Here is a 19,397-nt window from a genome sequence, read left to right as displayed (position 1 = left end):
ACCGGGTGTCTCATTTATTAAATACAACTAGTTAGTTTCATTTCCAAAATGCAATTTGGGTTAATGATATATGCCAGATAAACCGTTAATTCAATTGAAAAGATATAATTAACGCCTAGCACGGATGACAAATAATAACAATGTAATTACATTTGAAAGGCTCAATAATGAAATAAAACGTCTTGTCGTCTCATACTATGAAGTTACGAGCTAATCTTGCAATACTTTGATTTTGATCAAAATACACAAATATGTCTCATTGGTTAAATACAACGATTTTTTTTCAAATGTAATTAAAATACCCTTTTTTTGAAAAAAGGGGCATTTTAATATTGAAAAAAATTGTTAACGTGACCAACGACAAATTTAACAATGTAATTTTTTGAAAACGCTGAGATGATGAAATAATTTTGAGTATTTTCGTCAAACGTTGGAATTTTGGTCATTCTTAAGACTCGAATTTTGCATGAATTCTGCCTTTTTCACAACACCATCTATATTAAAAAAAAAAAAAAATTAAATAGAAACATTACTTCAATGCAAAAAGAAAAAGAAAAAAAAAAAGATATTATAAAGAAGAAAGAAACATTCTTCCACTTTACTTCCTCACTACTCGCAACTTCCAAAGCGAATCTCTTGCCCAGTAAAGTTTCGATCTGCAATTCTTCTCTTTTCTCAACTCCAAAATCCCACAAAGATCTGTCAATAACCCCCAAAAAATCCACTAAAAATCACACATTTAGTCCAATTTTCCAATCAAAAGTAGAAATGAATAGACAAGTTGGATGAAAAATGAAAAGAACCAATAGAAAGTGCAGGCTTTGGTGGCCAACACATCTGTCTTCATTAAATCAATTGAATAATTTGCATTCATATGCTTTCTTGTTTGGTTGGTTTATCTCTTCATCTGAAGCTTCTTTTGACATTGTTGTTGCTTTTGCTTGTGATGAATCTGCTCTTCTTTCCATCAACAGAAATATGAATCTTGAGGTAAAATTTCATAAATAGCCCTTCAAAGATTCAATTTTTGCAGTAAATAGCCCTTCAAAGATTCAAACTTTACAATTTGAGTTTATGTAAATTATGTAATTTAGTGTTTTTCTAGTTTGTTGTGGGAAAGTTGAAAAATGGTTAACTGGTTAATGTCTTAATGTGAAGTGGGTTAATCACAAAATGTGAAAAAGATGAAACATGGTGAATCTTGAGGTAAAATTTCCTATATAACCCTTCAAAGATTCAATTTTTACAATATTGGTTTATGTGAATTATGTTATTTAGTGTTTATGGGTTTATGTGAATTATGTAATTTAGTGTTTTTCTAGTTTGTTATGAAAAAGTTATGACCACCCATGTGAATCTTGAGGTAAAATTTCCTATATAACACTTCAAAGATTCAAACTTTCCAATGTGGTGTTATGTGAATTATGTAATTTAGTGTTTTCTAGTTTGCTCTTTTCAGACTGCTTTATCCTGGCTTTTTTTTTTTTTTTGGCTTTCGTTAGTTTCATTTTCATATTGCTTTGATCATCTTGTCCTTATTTGACCTTTTTTTGTCATGTTTCTCTTGAGCCGAGGGTCTTTCGGAAGAAGCCTCCCTACCTTCCGAGGTAGGGGTAAGGTCTGCGTACACTTTACCCTCCCCAGTGTTTTTCTTGTTTGCTGTGAAAAAGTTATGATGACCCATATGAATCTTGAGCTAAAATTTCATATATAACACTTCAAAGTTTCAAACTTTACAATCTGAGTTTATGGGAATAACGTTATTTAGTGTCTTTCTAGTTTGTTGTGAAAAAGTTGAAAAATGGTTAACTGATTAATGTATACATGTTTTTTGATGACTGGTTAATGTATAAATGTGAAAAAGGTGAAATGGGTTAATCTCAAAATGTGAAAAAGATGAACCTTGGTGAGCTGAGTTAATGTTTAAATGTGGAAAGGTGAAGTGGATAAAGCCACAAAAATGGAAGATTAAGACATCCATTTGGGTCAAATTTCCAATCAAAAGTAGAAATGAATAGACAAGTTGGATAAACAATGAGAAAAACCAATAGAAAATGCAGGCTTTGGTGGCCAACACATCTATCTTCATTAAATCAATTGAATAATTTGCATTTCTATTCTTTTTTGTTTCTGAAGCTTCTTTTGACATTGTTGTTGCTTTCGCTTGTGGTGAGTCTGAACTTCTTTCCATGACTATCCATATGAATCTTGAGGTAAAATTTCATCAATAACCTTTTAAAGATTCAATTTTTACAATCTGGATTTATGTAATTTAGTCTTTTTCTAGTTTGTTGTGAAAAAGTTGGAAAGTGGTTAACTGGTTAACACATTAATGTGTCTCAAAATGTGAAAAAGATGAAACACGGTGAGCCGGGTTACCGTGATTTCAAATTTTACAATCTGGGTTGAGGTGAATTCAATATCTAAGTTAGTGTTTTCAAGTTTGTTGTGAAAAAATGGTGAACTGGTAATGTATAATTGTGAAATGGGTTAATCTCAAAACGTGAAAAGGATGAAACATGGTGATCTGGGATAATGTTTAAATGTGGAAAGGTGACGTAGATAAAGCTTTAAACTTCCTTCCCTCTCTTATTTTAGTATTTGACACCATTTTATGGAGATGGACTTAGTAATGAAAATTTGTTTTTTTTTTTAAATAATGTTTGGCATCTGTAGAGTAAAAGTTGTGATGAATTAAGTTTTTATTTGATTGGTATGGTTTTAACAATTGCTAAAGTGTAAAAGGGATTGCTCTTGCAATGACACTAGAAATAAGAAAACAGAAAGTCTGGGTTTAGAGCCTGTTTGGATGGGCTTAAAAAAGCAGCTTATAAGCTAAAAACAACTTATAAGCCAAAAAAATAAGTTGGGCTACCCAACCACTGCTTTAGCTAAGCTAAGCCAAACGGGCCCAATTATTTTTTTGGGCTTATTTTAAGCATAAAATGGCTTTAAGTTGGCCAGCCAAACACTCAAAAAAGCTGAAAACAGCTTATAAGCAACTTATAAGCCAATCCAAACGGGCTCTTAGACAATTAGTACCTTTTGGGACTAATGATGCTTGATTGGTTATTTGAGGGATCTGCATAAATAACTGTTATGAGGACTGTGATGTGGGATTATTAAGTGGGTGGTTAATGTGTAACTCTCTCCTTGTTCCAAGTATAAGCCGCGTTAATGCTATGAAAATGTGGTAATGTTTTTCGCAATGGCGCTTTGAATAAAATAACATTCTCCCCTTCACACACATAAAGCAGTAAATGCATGTAACTTAAGGAGATAAAATTTCTAAAACTCGAGCAAATGGATGAATATGATTGATGTAAGCAAGTTTCTTCTGGTTTTTATTTGATTGGAAAAGTCTTCATAATAATTGTCGAATATAATTTGAGAGTCAACTTGAATTTAGAGATCTCTGGGATCAATGATACACCCACAAAACATGTACTGTGTAAGTGGCTTTTGTGGTCGGGTAACCCTCCGCCCATTATAGTTTTGTCCAGAATTATACAAAATCACATTGTTATCACTTATACTGTGTAACTATTCCATGCTAGTGCATGACTTTGATTCATTTGTATATATATTTTATGAAAACTGATTTTATCCTTTTACAAGTTTGTTGCGATTATTTTCGACGAATACTTTTGTCTAAATTTATCCTATGATTTCTGTCTCATTTTATTAGAGGGTTCTTCAAGGCATAAACAGAAAGATGCCTGTGCTTCTACAAGATAAAAGCAAGTTCTCTCTGCTAGGTTATTATGCAGCAGATTGCAGCAGTAATGGGCAGTTACTAATGGTCAGAGGCAAAGGGAACAAGCATATCAACTCTACTAATAAGAGGACGTGCTTGTGTGCTGAACAACTTGCGCCTGGAGGGAAACGTGGAAGATGGAAATGTGGATGTCACAAATTGGATAAGATACTAGAGCAGTGTAAAACATTCTCTTTAGAGGATAACATTTGGGTGCAGATTGTATGTGATAATTCTCACGCTGTTAGCAGAAAAGTAGAGCTAATACCAAAAGTGCATCATCTACATAGGAAGGGAGAAGCCATATTCCAATTAGATGTCCACGTATGTAAGTCATAATCACCCATACGACATCTTTAAATTTCCTTATCTTTATCTGGCAGTTCCTTATTGTTCTATTTTCGTCAAAATAAACTCAGGTAGTGTTTTATGGAATTCCTGTGTTTGGTGGCCACCATTACTCATTGGGTTTCAAGAGTCCATCTGAGCGGGTGACAAACCAGTGCAAGAAGCCTGAATGGGTTAAGGATCTTAACAGGAAGCAGCCATATCTTGACTTGGTATATCAATTATGAAGTTTAAACTTACCTTCACTGTGTAGTGATTCTAAATCTGCTTTCTCATTTTCTGGAAAACAGGATGCTGTAATTCTATCTATCAACACTGCTAATGCGGCTAAAGTCTTTACAGAAGCAAATAATTCTGCCAAAAGATCCAGGGTTTCCTTCCATTTCTTTTGCATGTAATTTCTTTTAAACTTTAAACATTGTTCGATTTTCTGCTGCTCCATTTGTTTCTCTGCTATTTCTAATAGCTATCAAATGGCTTTCCAGGTTTTCTATTTTGACATGGCAACTGCTTGCTGTATTGCTTGCATCATTCTCAACTATCTTCTACGTCATCCTTCAGTCCTTCCATGTCTGTTTGATCCATGTGTCCCACTCGTATATCTATGTTGCATTGGAGAAGGTATTTTGTAATACATGCAAAAATCTGGAAATCCGATGCTGCCAGCTCCTCTATTGGCCGGTTATTCTCAAAGATTATGGTCTCATGTAAACTTTCTCTGATAACCTTATTCTCTGAACTCATCCTGCGTTTGTGTGTTCTGGATAGAGCTAAATGAATGCAGACCATTCATTGAGTGAAATTGATATGTGTATTCCATGTTTTAGGTTATGCTTTCTTATTGTTTTTCCTGCACTAAGAGGACTTGTATTTTAGGTCTCAATCCTGCGTGGAGTATGCTGAGAAAGCGGCATTTCACAAACATTCCATGTGGACAAGCCTTGTAGTTGATCTACTTCTGGGGAACTTCTTTGGCATCATATTGTGGTCTCGAGCTAGAGCAGCTTGCGCATGGGTTTCAAGTTTTTCTGAAAATGCCACTAACTATCTTCTGCGTACTGGTTGTGTGTGGCTTATGGGAAACCCAGCGGGATTCAAGTTGAACACTGAGCTAGCCGGAGTTCTTGGGACAATTTCCCTGATTGCTATTCAAATTTGGTCTACCATTTGGTGGTTATTGGGTTTCTTCTTGATTCATCTCATAAAAGTAGTTGCTGTATTTGGTTCATTGTTTGGTCTAACTGCAGCCGCTGCTCTGATCATTGACACAATTTCACTAGCAACAACACATGTGTCTATTCTTCAGTGGTTACTTACACTGCTCTATTCATGGCAAATACAGGCAGTAGATGCTTTATGGAGGCTTTTCAGGTATATTAACCTATAATGCTATCTGCATCTTAACGTATCTTGTTGACTGGTATTGGCCAGTTGATCTAGGGGTAATCATAATTTACCCTGTTGAGGTCACTAAGTGTTTAAGACAAATCTAGTCCTTTTTGTCCTTTTATTTTTAACATACGATAGAAACTGTTCATTCTTGTAGGCTACTTAATAACATCGGATATAGGAGGCAATCATGGTGTGAAGCTTTGCCACTCAACACTAGTGATTCCTATCTTTCAGTCCAACCACCTTAAAAACTAAAACAGATGTTACTATTCATTTTTTCTGATAAAAAAAACTAAAATAGATCTTTCATCAAAATTTAGTGAAGTTTTAGGTGAACAAATTAGCCCCTTGTAAACTTAAAATCAATGATCTTAACCTTGGTCTGAAATGAATTTATTCAACAATTATTCATCCAATTGACTGGCAAAAAATTAAGGGATACTAACAATGGAATAAGGACAATTTTCTGCTGAACAGGTTTTGCTAAAACAGGAACTGCAGGAAAAGAAGGAACAGAAATAGGGGGATAGGGAGATCAGAATAGGTAAAATAAGGTTTGATCTATGCCTTAGGTTCCTTCTGTGAGGAGGAGACCGAGGAGGGGAGAGAATTCTCTCAAGGTTAATATTGTCTATCAACATAATTACCACTTATTTCATCAAAAAAAAAAAATGTCTATCAACATAATTGAGGAGTGTGGTAATCAAAGCGGAGTGTAATAGCTTCGCACTCTACTTCGGTTATTCATTTGATCTGGTGGGGCTTTTAGCAGCTTAAAAGAAAGATCACTAGCGAACAAATCTAACCTCGCTATGTTCTGGTTAATTGATATCTTTAACTTCTACGAACCAAATATTCATCTCTGCTAGTTCACCAAACAACTACTTCAAAAGGAGAAAAAAATTCCATTATTGTTTACTGTGTATTTTCAATTTTTTGTTGTGGTTTCTTTTTCCCAAACTACTAGTTCACCAAACAACTCCTTCAAAAGGTGAAAAAAATTCCATCAAAAGAATATTAAGGTAATAGGTTTCCATCATATAACTTGCCAAATTCAGGTATAGGGGGATAAACTGGTCATGGATAGCTACCATCATTTTGCTAATTTTTTCACTGGAGAGGACTGTTTAACTGAATTATTTTCACAAAGTCTCTATATCTTTTTTTGACAAACCAGCATCAAGTATGTGGCAGTTAGGTTTAATTAGTTACCGGTAAGTGTTGCTGTTGTGGTGGCTGCTTAAAACCAATAATAATGTCTCCTTTAATTACAGGGGTAGGAAGTGGAATCCTCTTCGTCAGAGACTAGACAGCTATGCATACAGTGTGGAACAGCATGTTGTTGGGTCTCTCCTATTTACTCCGCTTTTACTTCTGCTACCGACGACTTCATTATTCTATATTTTCTTCACCATTATGAAGACAACCATTAGCTTTGTCTGCATAGCCATTCAGTTTGGCATATCTATAATTCATGCCACACCATACATTAAGATTTTCTTTTGGTTCATGAGGAGGAAGCGATTTCCTTCTGGATTATGGTTTGAGATTGTTTTGTGTCAGAGGAATGCCACTAATTCTTCAGAGGTTGAATCTGCTGGTAAGACTGCATCAGGCTCTGAGAATTCTCGCCACGCAAACTGCTGTAAATCGACAGTTCTGGTTTCATTTCTCCACAGCAATTTTTTGAGCTTGAGTAAGTTCCTGAGCATTATTGTTTAATTCTTGAGATTTTGTGACCAAGGAGGTGAAGGATAATATATTTCTTGCTTCTAGAGTTTGCTTTTTTGGATAGGAGGACTCACCTCTGTGGGCATTTGGTACTGTATACTCCAAGTCCAACTTTTCAAAAGTTAATGCCACGCATCCATATCTTCTTGTGATAGCATGTCATTCGTGTAGTAGTATCTACAGTTTCTGGAAGCAAACACGTCATTCAACAATTGATTGAGTCGGAGTCTTTTAGTAAAGTGTAAATTTGGCAGGATCTCTTATTGTTGCTAGACTTATCCATTATTTGTCTGCAGTATGAAAAGATGATCTATTTGTAGTTCACTTTGAGTGCAATTTTTCCAGACTACCCTAGATATTGCTTTCCAATAAAGCTAGAATAGGATACTGAAAGGAAGATGGAAAATTTATCTACTTCACTTGTTGGTTATGGACACTCTTTTCATGATAACCTAAAACTGTAGGGACTGTTGTATTGAACTTTGTTTAAGATCTACTTTGGAGAATCTAAAGTCTTACTTTGATGGTGCTGCAATGCAATGTGTTACTTATCTCAATTTGCTTGATCATTTGTTATCCTTCTTATTGTAATGATCTTTTAGCAGTCGATACCTTATAGAAATTGATCTTTTAGCAGATGATACCTTATAGATCTTCTTTGTTAAAAATTTTGAAATGGTAATTTTGCAGTACTCCACATGGTGGGATTATACTGGGCTTGTTGTTGTTGTTGTTGTTGTAATTTTGCAGTACTGCACTTTTGTGGTGTAATCCCTCCTAAACTTGATCCCTTTAGTGGCACGTCTCTCCCCTACCAAATAGTAAGATTTTCTATTACCACTATAGTGACACTAGTGAAGAACTGTCAAAGAATATTATACCTGGCAAATTTTCACATAATGGTTACCATTTTACCGTGTCATTAGATCAAGAACTAGCTTCTATCTGTTGCCTGCAATTTATCCTTCCGCTTCCTGGCTCATGGTTCTAAATCATGCTTGCTTGTTATTTATTCTTTTTCAAGTGCTCTTATTCTGCTTGCTAACTCTGCAAAAATTTGATGCAGGACAAGTAGTTTGGCCCCACTATAGAAATGTTTTTTCAGATGTATCTAGATCTTCTATTGCATTGTCAGCTTATGGAGTTCTGACAGGGAAAAGGTGTTTCAACTTGTATTTAATTTATCTTCTTTTATACCTTTTGGAACTCTTAGGTTGTGTTTGGTATGATGGAAGTCGTCTCTTAGAAAAATGTTTTCCACGAGGAAGTCATTTTCTAGTATTTCATTTACAGAAATTTTCTTCCATGGAAAACCTTTTCCGTCAAAGGGGGGCAAAATGACTTCCCTCACTTATGGGCGGAACTAACACTTAGATGTTATTAGGACTCTTTAGGACTCAAAATTTTCACCAAATCTCTGGCATGCTAATATTATTTTCCACTCAACAACGAAACACCGGAAAGCATTTTCCAAGAATTTTTTTTTTCCATGGAAAATGACTTCCGTCATACCAAACCAGTCTTAATCTTACTGGCTTTCTCACTTCTCTTTTTTACTTTCCCATTATATAGAACTCCATCTGCTCCAAAGATTGGTCTTCCCGCTACGCTGCCATGGATGTCTATTCCATACAAAGAATACTGGCGCCTTTGCCATGAAGCAGTCCTCGATTGCAGGCAAGATTACAACTGCCAATTGCACCAATAGTTGTCAAAAAAAGGACGACAACAAAAGGAGAACAAAGAAAAAGAATTCTTTAGCTTGCTTTTTTTTCACACTGCTATTCCATACGCGTATTCCTTTCATTATTCCCAGTGTTAGGAATTGTTTCATAAAATTTTGTACACGTGAGGGCGAAAGGAGTGTGGAAAAGTAAGCTATTTGTGTATAATTAGAAGAGTTTTTGTTTTTTGGCCATCTTCTATCCATGATGCAGCAATTTTGTTTGTTATAGGACTGAATATTTATGAATGGTGTAATGTTCTTTTCCTTCTTAGAGTACTTGCCAAAGTTCATCTATATATTTGGTATTGCAATGAAGAAGTGTTAACAAGGTTCTATCTTTAGTCGAGGTGCACAAAGTAAACTAGGTGATTTGTTCTCATCTAAGTCTCGAAGGATGAGTACGACGAAGTTGACACATCTAAGATTGACTTCTAATCTTCCCATTTCCAAGAGTATTTCACGAAGATCGACAAAATAAAGATAGTTCGACTGAATATTCTTTTGTGTTTTTTATTTGAACTTTTAAAGTCTAGATTTCTCAACGCCCCAGTCGTTTCTCTCTTTTTATCTTTCTAGCTATTATTTAGTCATATAATCAAGTCATTCTACTATATTACTTTTAGGATTCATTCCGACAAGTATTGCATTAGTAAATGTGTCGCTAAGTTGGTCTCGGGTGCCAAAAAAATCAATCTCTTTGTTGAATAAAGCAAGTTAACGTGATAATCGGATTTGGCTGAAGCCTCTACTTGGCCAAAAAGTTGTTTTTATGACATATACTGCACTCTTAAACAAGTGAGAAGAATATGAGTACAACGTAGTTCTTTTGTTGTGTATTTTTATTTTAGGTGCATAGAACTAATATTATCGGGTCTACAATGTAAATATCATGTCTAGAGAAAGTATCATTATAATTTTTAATTAATTGTGCAACGTTAACTTGGTTTTCATATGTCTAAAAGAGTGAGCAACGCCATTCACAATCTAACTTGGAAACATCAACTCCAAAGACTTCACGAATACAACATAAAATTTAGCTAGGTTATGAGAAATTGGGTTAGACATCCTAACGTAGAAGATGTGCCATATATCTTCACACGCAACATCCACTTCCTGATGAGCTTGTCCGCTTGAACAGTTTCCTAAACATATTCATCATGCCTTTCCCATCTAGTAATTGTGATCATTTTTTCTATAACTTTTTAATTGCACACGCTTCAACAATCATAACTTTCGCAACGAACTGAATAGAAAAGCCATGGGCATGAAGCACAACAACGTTGTTATTCATGACAACCAAGTCAATGTTTGTTTTCCTTGCCTATGTATTTAAGCCTGCATCAACAAATAAATAGAGATTCCTCTTCAAGTAAATAACCACTTTTTGAACTACTAATCAAAATTTAGCCAAAATTTCAAAACTAATCAATCTCTATCTATTTTTTAATACAAAACATCTTCCCCTATATTCAAACACTAGAATTTGAAACTTAGGTTATACAAGGACCTCGAATTAGAACTGACACAGTTCAAACTAAAAAAAGAAATTCACAAAGTTTGAAATATGCACGGGCTTAGCTTCACTCCCAGCTACGTTAGTCCACAATAACCGGGAGAAACTGAAGATGTTTGACCGATTCAGGAAGATAAATTCTCCTAGATATGATGGAGACCAAGAGGATGATGCTTTCAAAACTTGGAATTTAAACTAATTATATTGGTAATTCAAAATATTAGTATGCTGTATTAGAATTGTTGGGAAAAAAAAAAGTATTGGAATTGTTGAAATAAGGCGGTACAGACGATCGATATTGACCATGTGGGGCTAATTTTTAAAACCTCTGTTAAACCCTACTCTAAAAAAATAAATTGGCGGGTTTTTCTCACTGAAGGTGAATGCAGCAATAAATCATAATTATAATAATGTTATAATTATTATAGTTTGTTAATAAGTTTTGGGAATTTTTGTTCTGGTAAGGTGCACGTATGAGTTATGCGTACAGTGCTTCATTGCATGGCTTCTTTGGTTAAATTGTGTTTCCCTAGGGTTAATTTTTTGTTGAATAATTAATAGAGGTGGATTTATTTTTTGTTTGTTTAGCGTGGTTCTAATCGAGCATGGTTCCATTATTATATTATTAGAGATAATGGTTAAAAACGCATGAACTATCATTTTTTCACCGGTATCACACACAAACTATCAACCGTTCCCTTTTTCTACTTGAACTATCATCATTTAAATATTAAAACTACCAGTTGTTCGTTTTTCCTACCTGAAAACCCTAAACCTTATCAAGTAGAAAAAGGGAACATCTGATAGTTGGGCCGTGAAACTTGCGAAAAAATTATAATTCAGGTGTGTTTTGACCATTAACTTTTATTATTATTCTATCACTCACTACAACAAATATGATATTTAGCTACGAAAATACTAGCTACGGCGCAAAATTCGTTACTAATTATTCACTTTTCGTGACAAAAGTTACATTTCATCCTTAAATACATGAGGCACATATTTTTAGTGACGAAACACAAAATTTCGTAGCAAAGTTTTGTCCCCTAAAGTTTCCCTCCAAAAAATGAGTTGGCGCCATTTATTGAGTACTATTAGCCACGAATTTATAGTTATTAGTGACACATTATTTTGTCATTAATGATGTACCCAATTTATGACAAACTGATTTTCGTCCTAAAATTAGTTAAATTTTGGAGACGAAAAACTTTTGTCGCAAAAACTATGTTGATACATTAGTGACAAATTAGAATTTGTAGTTAATCATTGTAAGTTTTAGCTACAAAATTTTATGTTTAATTGTGACCTTAGTTTTTGTCACTAATAACATAAACAATTAGTGACGACAATTTATTGTCCCTAATCAACATGCGACTTAGTGACAACAAATTTTTGTCGAAAAATATGTACTGTTTTAAATAGCGACGATTTAAAAGTTTTAGTTGAATGATTTAACTATTGGCGACGAAAAAAATTTGTAGCTAAAATCAATGATCTTTGTTTACGATTGTTTATGGTGACAAGTTATCAATGTTCGAGTATTGTTTATGGTGACAAGTTATCAATGTTCGAGTGTGTCCTGATAGCGAAATTTTCAGAAAATTTAGGATATTTATGAAAAAAGCAAAGTGGGGCGAAGAAAGGAGGGATGAGATGATGTTTCAAGTTGGAAAATCAGCGAAATTCGAGGCGTGCGACACTGCAACAAATATGATATTTAACTACGAAATTCTTAGCTACAACATAAATTCGTCACTAATTGTTCACTTTTTGTGACAAAGACTAAATTTCGTCTTTAAATACATGAGCCACATATTTTCAGTGATGAAAAACAAAATTCGTAGCAAATTTTTTGTCCACTAAAACTTCCCACCAAAAAATGAGTTGGCAACAATAGCCACAAATTTAAGTTATCAGCGACACATTATTTTGTCACTAATAATGTATCCAATTTGTGACAAATAATTATTTGTCTTTAAATTAGTTACATTTTAAACACAAAAAAAGTATCATCACAAAAAGTATGTTCTTACAATAGCAACAAATTAGAGTTTGTAGTTAAATGTTATAAGCTTTAGCCATGAAATTTTATATTTAATGATCACCTTAATTTTTGTCACTAATAATATAAGCAATTAGTGACGAGCAATTTATTGTCTCTAATCAACATGTGACTTAGTGACAAAAAACAATTTGTCACGAAATAAGTAATGTTTTAAATAGCGACGATTTAAAATTTGTAGTTGAATAAATCAACTAGTTGTGATGAAAAATATTCATAGCTAAATATAAAGGATCTTTGTCTACGATAATTTATGATGACAAGTGACAACTAACTAATATTTTTTCAAGTACTCTTAATAGGAATAAAAATACTAAATCATAGAATAATGTGGTAGCGCCCAACTACATCTTATGAGAATTAAAGGCAAGTATCAATGCAAACATAAAACGTAATGTGAGTTGGGGTCGTGATTCCACATAGACCAATTATACGAAGATAACGTCAACTTGCAAGTCTAGACTTTGTAAAAGGTGTTGGATGTTTTGTGGATCTTTGATTAAACATTTACCACTAATGTGAAAATTAAAAAATTAACCAACTAGGATTTCAAATAATTATGATAAAGGCACTGTAGTGTTCAAAAAATAAACATGTGCAGAGCATTCGTGGAAATATAATTATTAAAATAGCTACAAAAAAAAAAATTTCTTATTTATAATTGTAGTTTACTTTTGAATAATTATATTTTAATATATTTACTTATTAAATAGGGTGGGAGTGTAGAATTTCTATAGTATTTGGCTATGAGGATTGTGTTTAGAGAAGCGTATCAAAAACTGAGTCATATAATAGGAAAGTTATTATTAATATTGAATATATCTTATTAAGTAATTAATTTCTATTCATTTGCTTTTATAAATATTATACATGTTTCAAAAATTTCTATTTTTAAATTAAAAGCGTGAATAAAGATATCCAACAAAAATGTTTATCTTCTTTATTAAATTTATAAAAAATATATATATATATATAAAAATTCTTATTTATACTTTAATTGTTTTTGAATAATTATATTGTTATATATTTAGTTATTGATATATCTCATTGGGGTATAAGTACATGATCTATATAGTATAGGGGGTATAAGTGTTTAAAAAAGTTTGGGAGTGTATTCAAAACTTAGTCATATTATACGAAAGTTACAACTGATAGTTGGCATATCTTATTAAGTAATTAACTTGGAATATTTCTTATTTATAATAAAGATACATGTTTCAAAAAAACTCATTTTTTAATCAAATATTTGAATAAAGATATCCAACAAAAATATTTATCTTCTTTAATAAATTTCAAAAAAATAAATACATAAAAAAATTCTTATTTATAACTTTAGTTTACTTTGAATAATTATATTTTAATATATTTACTTATTGATCATAAGGGGTGTGAATGTAAAATTTCTATAGTAAATGGGAGTGTTTAAATTTTAAAATTTAGGGAGCTTATCAGAACCTGAGTCATATTATAGGAAAGTTATTACTAATTTTCGGATATCTTATTAAGTAATCAATTTGTGTCATTTCTTATTTATAAGGAGACATGTTTAGAAAATTTTGTTGTTTTAATCAAACGTGTGAATAGAGATATCCCACAAAAATGTTTATCTTCTTTATTTCATAAAAATAAATATATAAAAACTTCTTATTTATAATTTTAATTTACTTTTGAATAATCATATTATGATATATTTAGTTATTGATATATCTCATAGGGGGTGTTAGTGCATGATTTCTATAGTATAAGGATATAAGATTTTAAATTTTAAAATAGGGAGCGTATCTGAAACTGAGCCATATTATAGAATAGTTATTACTAATAATCAGTATATCTTATTACGTAATTAGTTTGTGTTCATGTCTTATTGATAAAGATACATGTTTCAAACAAGTCGTTGTTAATCAAATGCGTGAATAAAGATATCCAACAAATGTGTTTGTCTTCTTTATTAAATTTCATAAAAATAAATACATAAAAATTTCATTTTCATAATTTTAATTTGCTTTTGAATAATTATATTTTAATAAATATAGTTATTGATATACCTTGTAGAGGATGTGAGTATAGAATTTCTATAGTATAGGGAGATAAAGTGTTTAAATTTTAATATTTAGGGGTGTATCAGAAATTGAGTCATATTATAGGAAAGTTATTACTAATAGTCGGTATAAAGATACATGTTGCAAAGAATTCTCAGTTTTAATCAAATGCATGAAAATATCCAACAAAAATATTTATCTTCTTTATGAAATTTCATAAAAATAAACATATTTTAAATTTCATAAAAATAAACATATTAGACGCTTCTTATTTATAATTTTAATTTGATTTTAAATAATTATATTTTAATATATTTAGTTACGATATACATCATAGGGGTGTAAGTGTAGAATTTCTATAGTATAGGGGTTATAAGTGTTTAAATTTTAAAATTTAGGGAGTGTGTCCGAAACTGAGTCTTATTATAGAAAAGTTATTACTAATAGTCGGTGTATCTTATTAAGTAATTAATTTGTGTTTATTTAGTATTTATAAAGATACATGTTTCAGACAATTCTTTGTTTGAATCAAATGCGTGAATAAAGATAGCCAACAAAAATGTTTATTTTCTTTATTAAATTTCATAAAAATAAAGAAATAAAAAGCTTCTTATTTGTAATTTTAGTTTTCTTTTGAATAGTTATATTTTAATATATTTAGTTATGGATATACCTCATCGTGGGTATAAATGTAGGATTTTGTATAGTATTTGGGGTATAAGTGTTTAAATTCTAAATTTAGGGAGTGTATTCGAAATTGTCATATTATAGGAATGTTACTACTAATGGTCTATTTATCTTATTAAGTAATTAATTTGAATTCATTTCTTATTTATTAAAATAATGTTTCGAAGAATTCTTTGTTTTAATCAATTACATAAATACAGATATTCAACAAAAATCTTTATTTTCTTTATTAAATTTCACAAAATAAATACATACAAATTTCTTATTTATAATTTTAGTTTTCTTTTGACTAATTAATTTTAATATATTTAGTTACGGATACGCCTCATAGGGAGGTGTAAGTGTGTGAATTTTATAGTATGGGGTGGGGAGAGGGTGGGGGGGGGTGTTATCAGTGTTTAAATTTCAAAATTTAGGGAGCTTATCTGAAACTAAGTCATATTATAGAAAAAATATTATTAATAGTCGATATATCTTATTAAGTCACTTAATTTGTATTCATTTGTTTTTATAGATATACATGTTTCAAAATATTCTCCATTTTAATCAAATGCGTGATTAAAGATATCGAACAAAATATTTATCTCTTTTTACAATTTCATAAAAATAAATACATAAAAATGTCTTATTTATAATTTCAGTTTACTTTAAATAATTATATTATAATACACTTAATAACAAATATACCTCATAGGGGTGTAAGTATATGATTTTTATAATATATGTGGTATAAATACTTTTTTTTAATTTACAGAGTGCATCCGAAACTTAATCCCATTATTTATAAAGTACATAATTTTCTCAACATCTTTTTTAATTAAATTTCCACTAAGCTTGCTTAATGGGAGATTTTGTTATTAATAATAATAAACAAAAATAAAAAATCAGAATAATTTTCTCAACATCCTTTTTGTGTTTTTACTCTTTTTCGGATTCATACGAAATATTAGGCGGCAAACTTTCCCTTTTTTTTCTTTTCCCAAATCCCTTTTAAACAATAGTGCTGTATGTCCAGCCCCATTTTCTCCCCCCATGTCTCCACTTCCTATCACATGCACGTAATATAACCTCCCATCTTGATCTCAAAAACAAACCTCTCTTTGATATTTCTTCTATTCATTATGTTTTAGTATGGGAGCACAAGGGCAATATCCTCAGAGTAAGTAAAGTAAAAAAAAAACCCCTTCTCTTTACTTTTTGAATGGTTCATATAAATTTTTTGAAGGTATTCAAATTCATTTATATGGATGTCATTTTCACGGAACAGGAATATGGTGGGGTTAAGTGCAATCAGTTGGGTGAGTGAACAATGATGATCAGTCTTCGACCATGAAGAGGTACTAATTTTGTGATTAAAGATTGAAGATATATTTTATTTAGATGGTGATATCAAAAAGTGCACTAACATTATATATTCTTTTTTTTTTTTTTTTGTTTCACACAGGTACATGATGGTGAAACTAATTCAAGAGTAAAATTACTGGATGAGTGGAGCTACGTTAGCATACGAGGAAGAAACATATTTTTGTCTTTTTAATTTATCAATATTTTTGTATTGTAATTATACTTTCATGTTGAATAGATTTAGTTTCATTATTGTTTCTTTAAATTTAAGGAATTTGTAATGAGATGTTGTCTCAATATAATTTTAGTCATTTTTTCTGAAATTTTGTTAGTGCTTTGCATGTTTTGTTACGTTATTTTCATATTGTATATTATTAAAGAATAAAATACATGCTTGCTTAATTTGTACAATGGATACTAATTTTATTCTGAAATAATTATTATATTATACTTTTTAGGAAAATCATATTTTAATCACCAACGGATTAGTTCGTCACATATATTTGAAGATAATAAGTTGTCCTAAAATCACTTTGCGTACGAATTATCTTTGTATTTGATGATAATTATAATTGTCACTGATAATCACATTCTTTAGTGACAATTTTGTTTTGTCGGTAAAATCAATATTTTTAATGACAACATGATAACTTTTAGCCATAAAATTATTTTTGTCACCAATTTATGTATTTAATGACGAAATATTTTTTGTATATAAAAGATCGTTTTTAGTGACGTAAATACATTTTTTCGGCCTACAAATTACATATGACTTTCAAGACAATTATGATCGTCACTGATTAAAATAATAATTAGTGACAAGGTTGTTTCGTCGGCATTAATTGTCTTTTTAGTGACAAAAACACACTACCAACCACAAAATTTTTATACTTTTTTTGACGAAGAAGTTTGTCATAAATAGTATGAATTTAAGGACAAAATTATTTTTTGTAGTTAATAAACCTTATTTAGTGACGAAACACTAAGTTGTCTTTCAGATACTTTTAGCGACCCATGTTTAGGGACGAACGATTGACGATTTTTTTTTTGTCACAAAATATTTTTTGTGACGAAATATGAATTTTAAGTGACAACATAGTTCGTCACTGATAACCAAATTTGTTGTAGTGACTCTCTTATTCTTCAATTTTATCACTACTGTTGTTTCTTTTACTTTGGTTATTTTGCTGTTAATACTTTCCTTTTCTTTGATATTTTCTCTCTCACTCTTGTGTTTTTCAAACCTATTTCCAAAAATGCTTTTTTTAAGCCGAGGGTCTATCGGAAATTAAACAGCCTCTCTACCCCACGAACATAGGGTAAGGTCTGCGAACACCTCCCCTCCCCGGACCCCACTTCTGGGATACACTAGATATGTTGTTGTTGTTGTTGATTTTGTTTGTTTAATTAGGTATTAAAAGAGCCATGGATGAAAGCTTATATGATGCATTTGGGAACTATATTGGTCCTGAAATCGAGTCTGATCAAGAAAGGGATAGGGAAGAGGAAGATGAGGAGCTTCCCTAAAGCAGTGATGATGAGAGGGCTGCTGCATCTGATGGTGAGCAACCCGGTGCATCAAATGGATGGCTGGCCACTCAAGACGACATCAACATGGATAACCAAATTATCCTTGCTGAAGACAAGAAATACTACCCTACAGCTGAAGAGGTTTACGGAGAAGAAGTCGAGACACTGGTCATGGATGAAGATAAGCAGCCTCTTGAAAACCAGTGAAGAATCTCAAGTTTGAACTTGTGGTAAAGGATTCATCCTCCTATGTTTTGACTCAGTTTGCCTTAGGTCTGATGTCCAACCCCGCGTTGGTTCACACTACAAGAAAGTAGTATAGAAATCGCAATAATTTTTTTTATATTTGGCAAATACTTAGTTTTATTGTTGGCAAATGATTTTTTTATTGCCTAAGAATTTAATTTTATTGCATAAGATTGATTATTGTTGCAAAAAAGATTTTTGGCAACAAAAAAATTGTTGCACATTGTTGCAATAACAAATGTTACAGGAAAAGTTCATGCAACAAAATATTTTTTTTAATTGCTAAAAAGATTTTTTGCAACGATAATCAATCTACGACAACAAAAAAAAAATTATTGCCAGATATATTTTTTCTTGTAGTATCATAATGTTGCTTTAGTGGGACACGTGCATCATGGGAAGACATTGTTTATGGATAAGTTAGTGGAGCAAACTAAACCTGTTAACCGGTTCGAACCGACGGACAGTAACTGCTTAACCGTTTCCGGTTATCTGCTAAAAATTGAAATCGGACTGTTCCGGTTCTAACATGTCAAAAACATCTTCTTTTTTTTTTTTTTTTTTTTGTATAGTATATATATTATAGTATTTATTAGTATATTGTAGAGATATTTACATATGTTATATAAGTTTATAAGTAAAGTTTATATATTTACCGATAATGTTAACAAAGAAGTTTCAAGAATATATATATATATATATATATATATATATATATATATATATATGTTTAAGTATACTATATGTACTACTTATAACTTATATATTATAACTTAAGTTATTTATAGCTTAAGTTTTTTCTAAGTTTATAAATTCATATTTTATAAATCAAGTATATCTATATTATAAGTATATTCTTAGTATATTTTAGTTATTTTTCAAGTATATAACTTTCTAGTTTTTAATTTAAGTAGATGTATATTATAAGTATATTCTTAGTATATTTTAGGTATATTCCTAACTTAATATAAGTAAAAATATGAGCACAAATAAATAGAAGAAAGCTCAATGAGCTATATATT

The 19,397-nt window shown here is 31.3% G+C and overlaps 1 protein-coding gene across 5 annotated transcripts; it reads left to right on the top strand.

Annotated features, from left to right (window-relative positions):
• Positions 1–530: 530 nt before the first annotated feature.
• LOC132060104 (uncharacterized) lies at positions 531–9,202 on the top strand. 5 transcript variants are annotated; one of them, XM_059452999.1, is made up of 9 exons: positions 531–990; positions 3,689–4,081; positions 4,177–4,317; positions 4,396–4,499; positions 4,591–4,812; positions 4,982–5,476; positions 6,772–7,193; positions 8,295–8,388; positions 8,801–9,202. In XM_059452999.1, the coding sequence occupies exons 1-9, from the start codon at positions 793–795 to the stop codon at positions 8,934–8,936; spliced, it is 2,205 nt and encodes a 734-aa protein (XP_059308982.1). In that variant the 5' UTR covers positions 531–792; the 3' UTR covers positions 8,937–9,202. The 5 variants fall into 5 exon arrangements, with proteins under 5 accessions (XP_059308982.1, XP_059308983.1, XP_059308984.1 ...); XM_059453000.1 differs by having other exon boundaries at positions 3,689–4,085; positions 4,181–4,317; XM_059453001.1 differs by lacking the exon at positions 531–990 and adding an exon at positions 1,587–2,213.
• Positions 9,203–19,397: the final 10,195 nt, after the last annotated feature.

This window comes from Lycium ferocissimum, chromosome 6 (assembly GCF_029784015.1).
Source record: "Lycium ferocissimum isolate CSIRO_LF1 chromosome 6, AGI_CSIRO_Lferr_CH_V1, whole genome shotgun sequence".
Taxonomy (NCBI): domain Eukaryota; kingdom Viridiplantae; phylum Streptophyta; class Magnoliopsida; order Solanales; family Solanaceae; genus Lycium; species Lycium ferocissimum.
The sequence above is the reverse complement of the archived record's forward strand: the minus strand, read 5'-3'. Positions and strand labels throughout refer to the sequence as shown.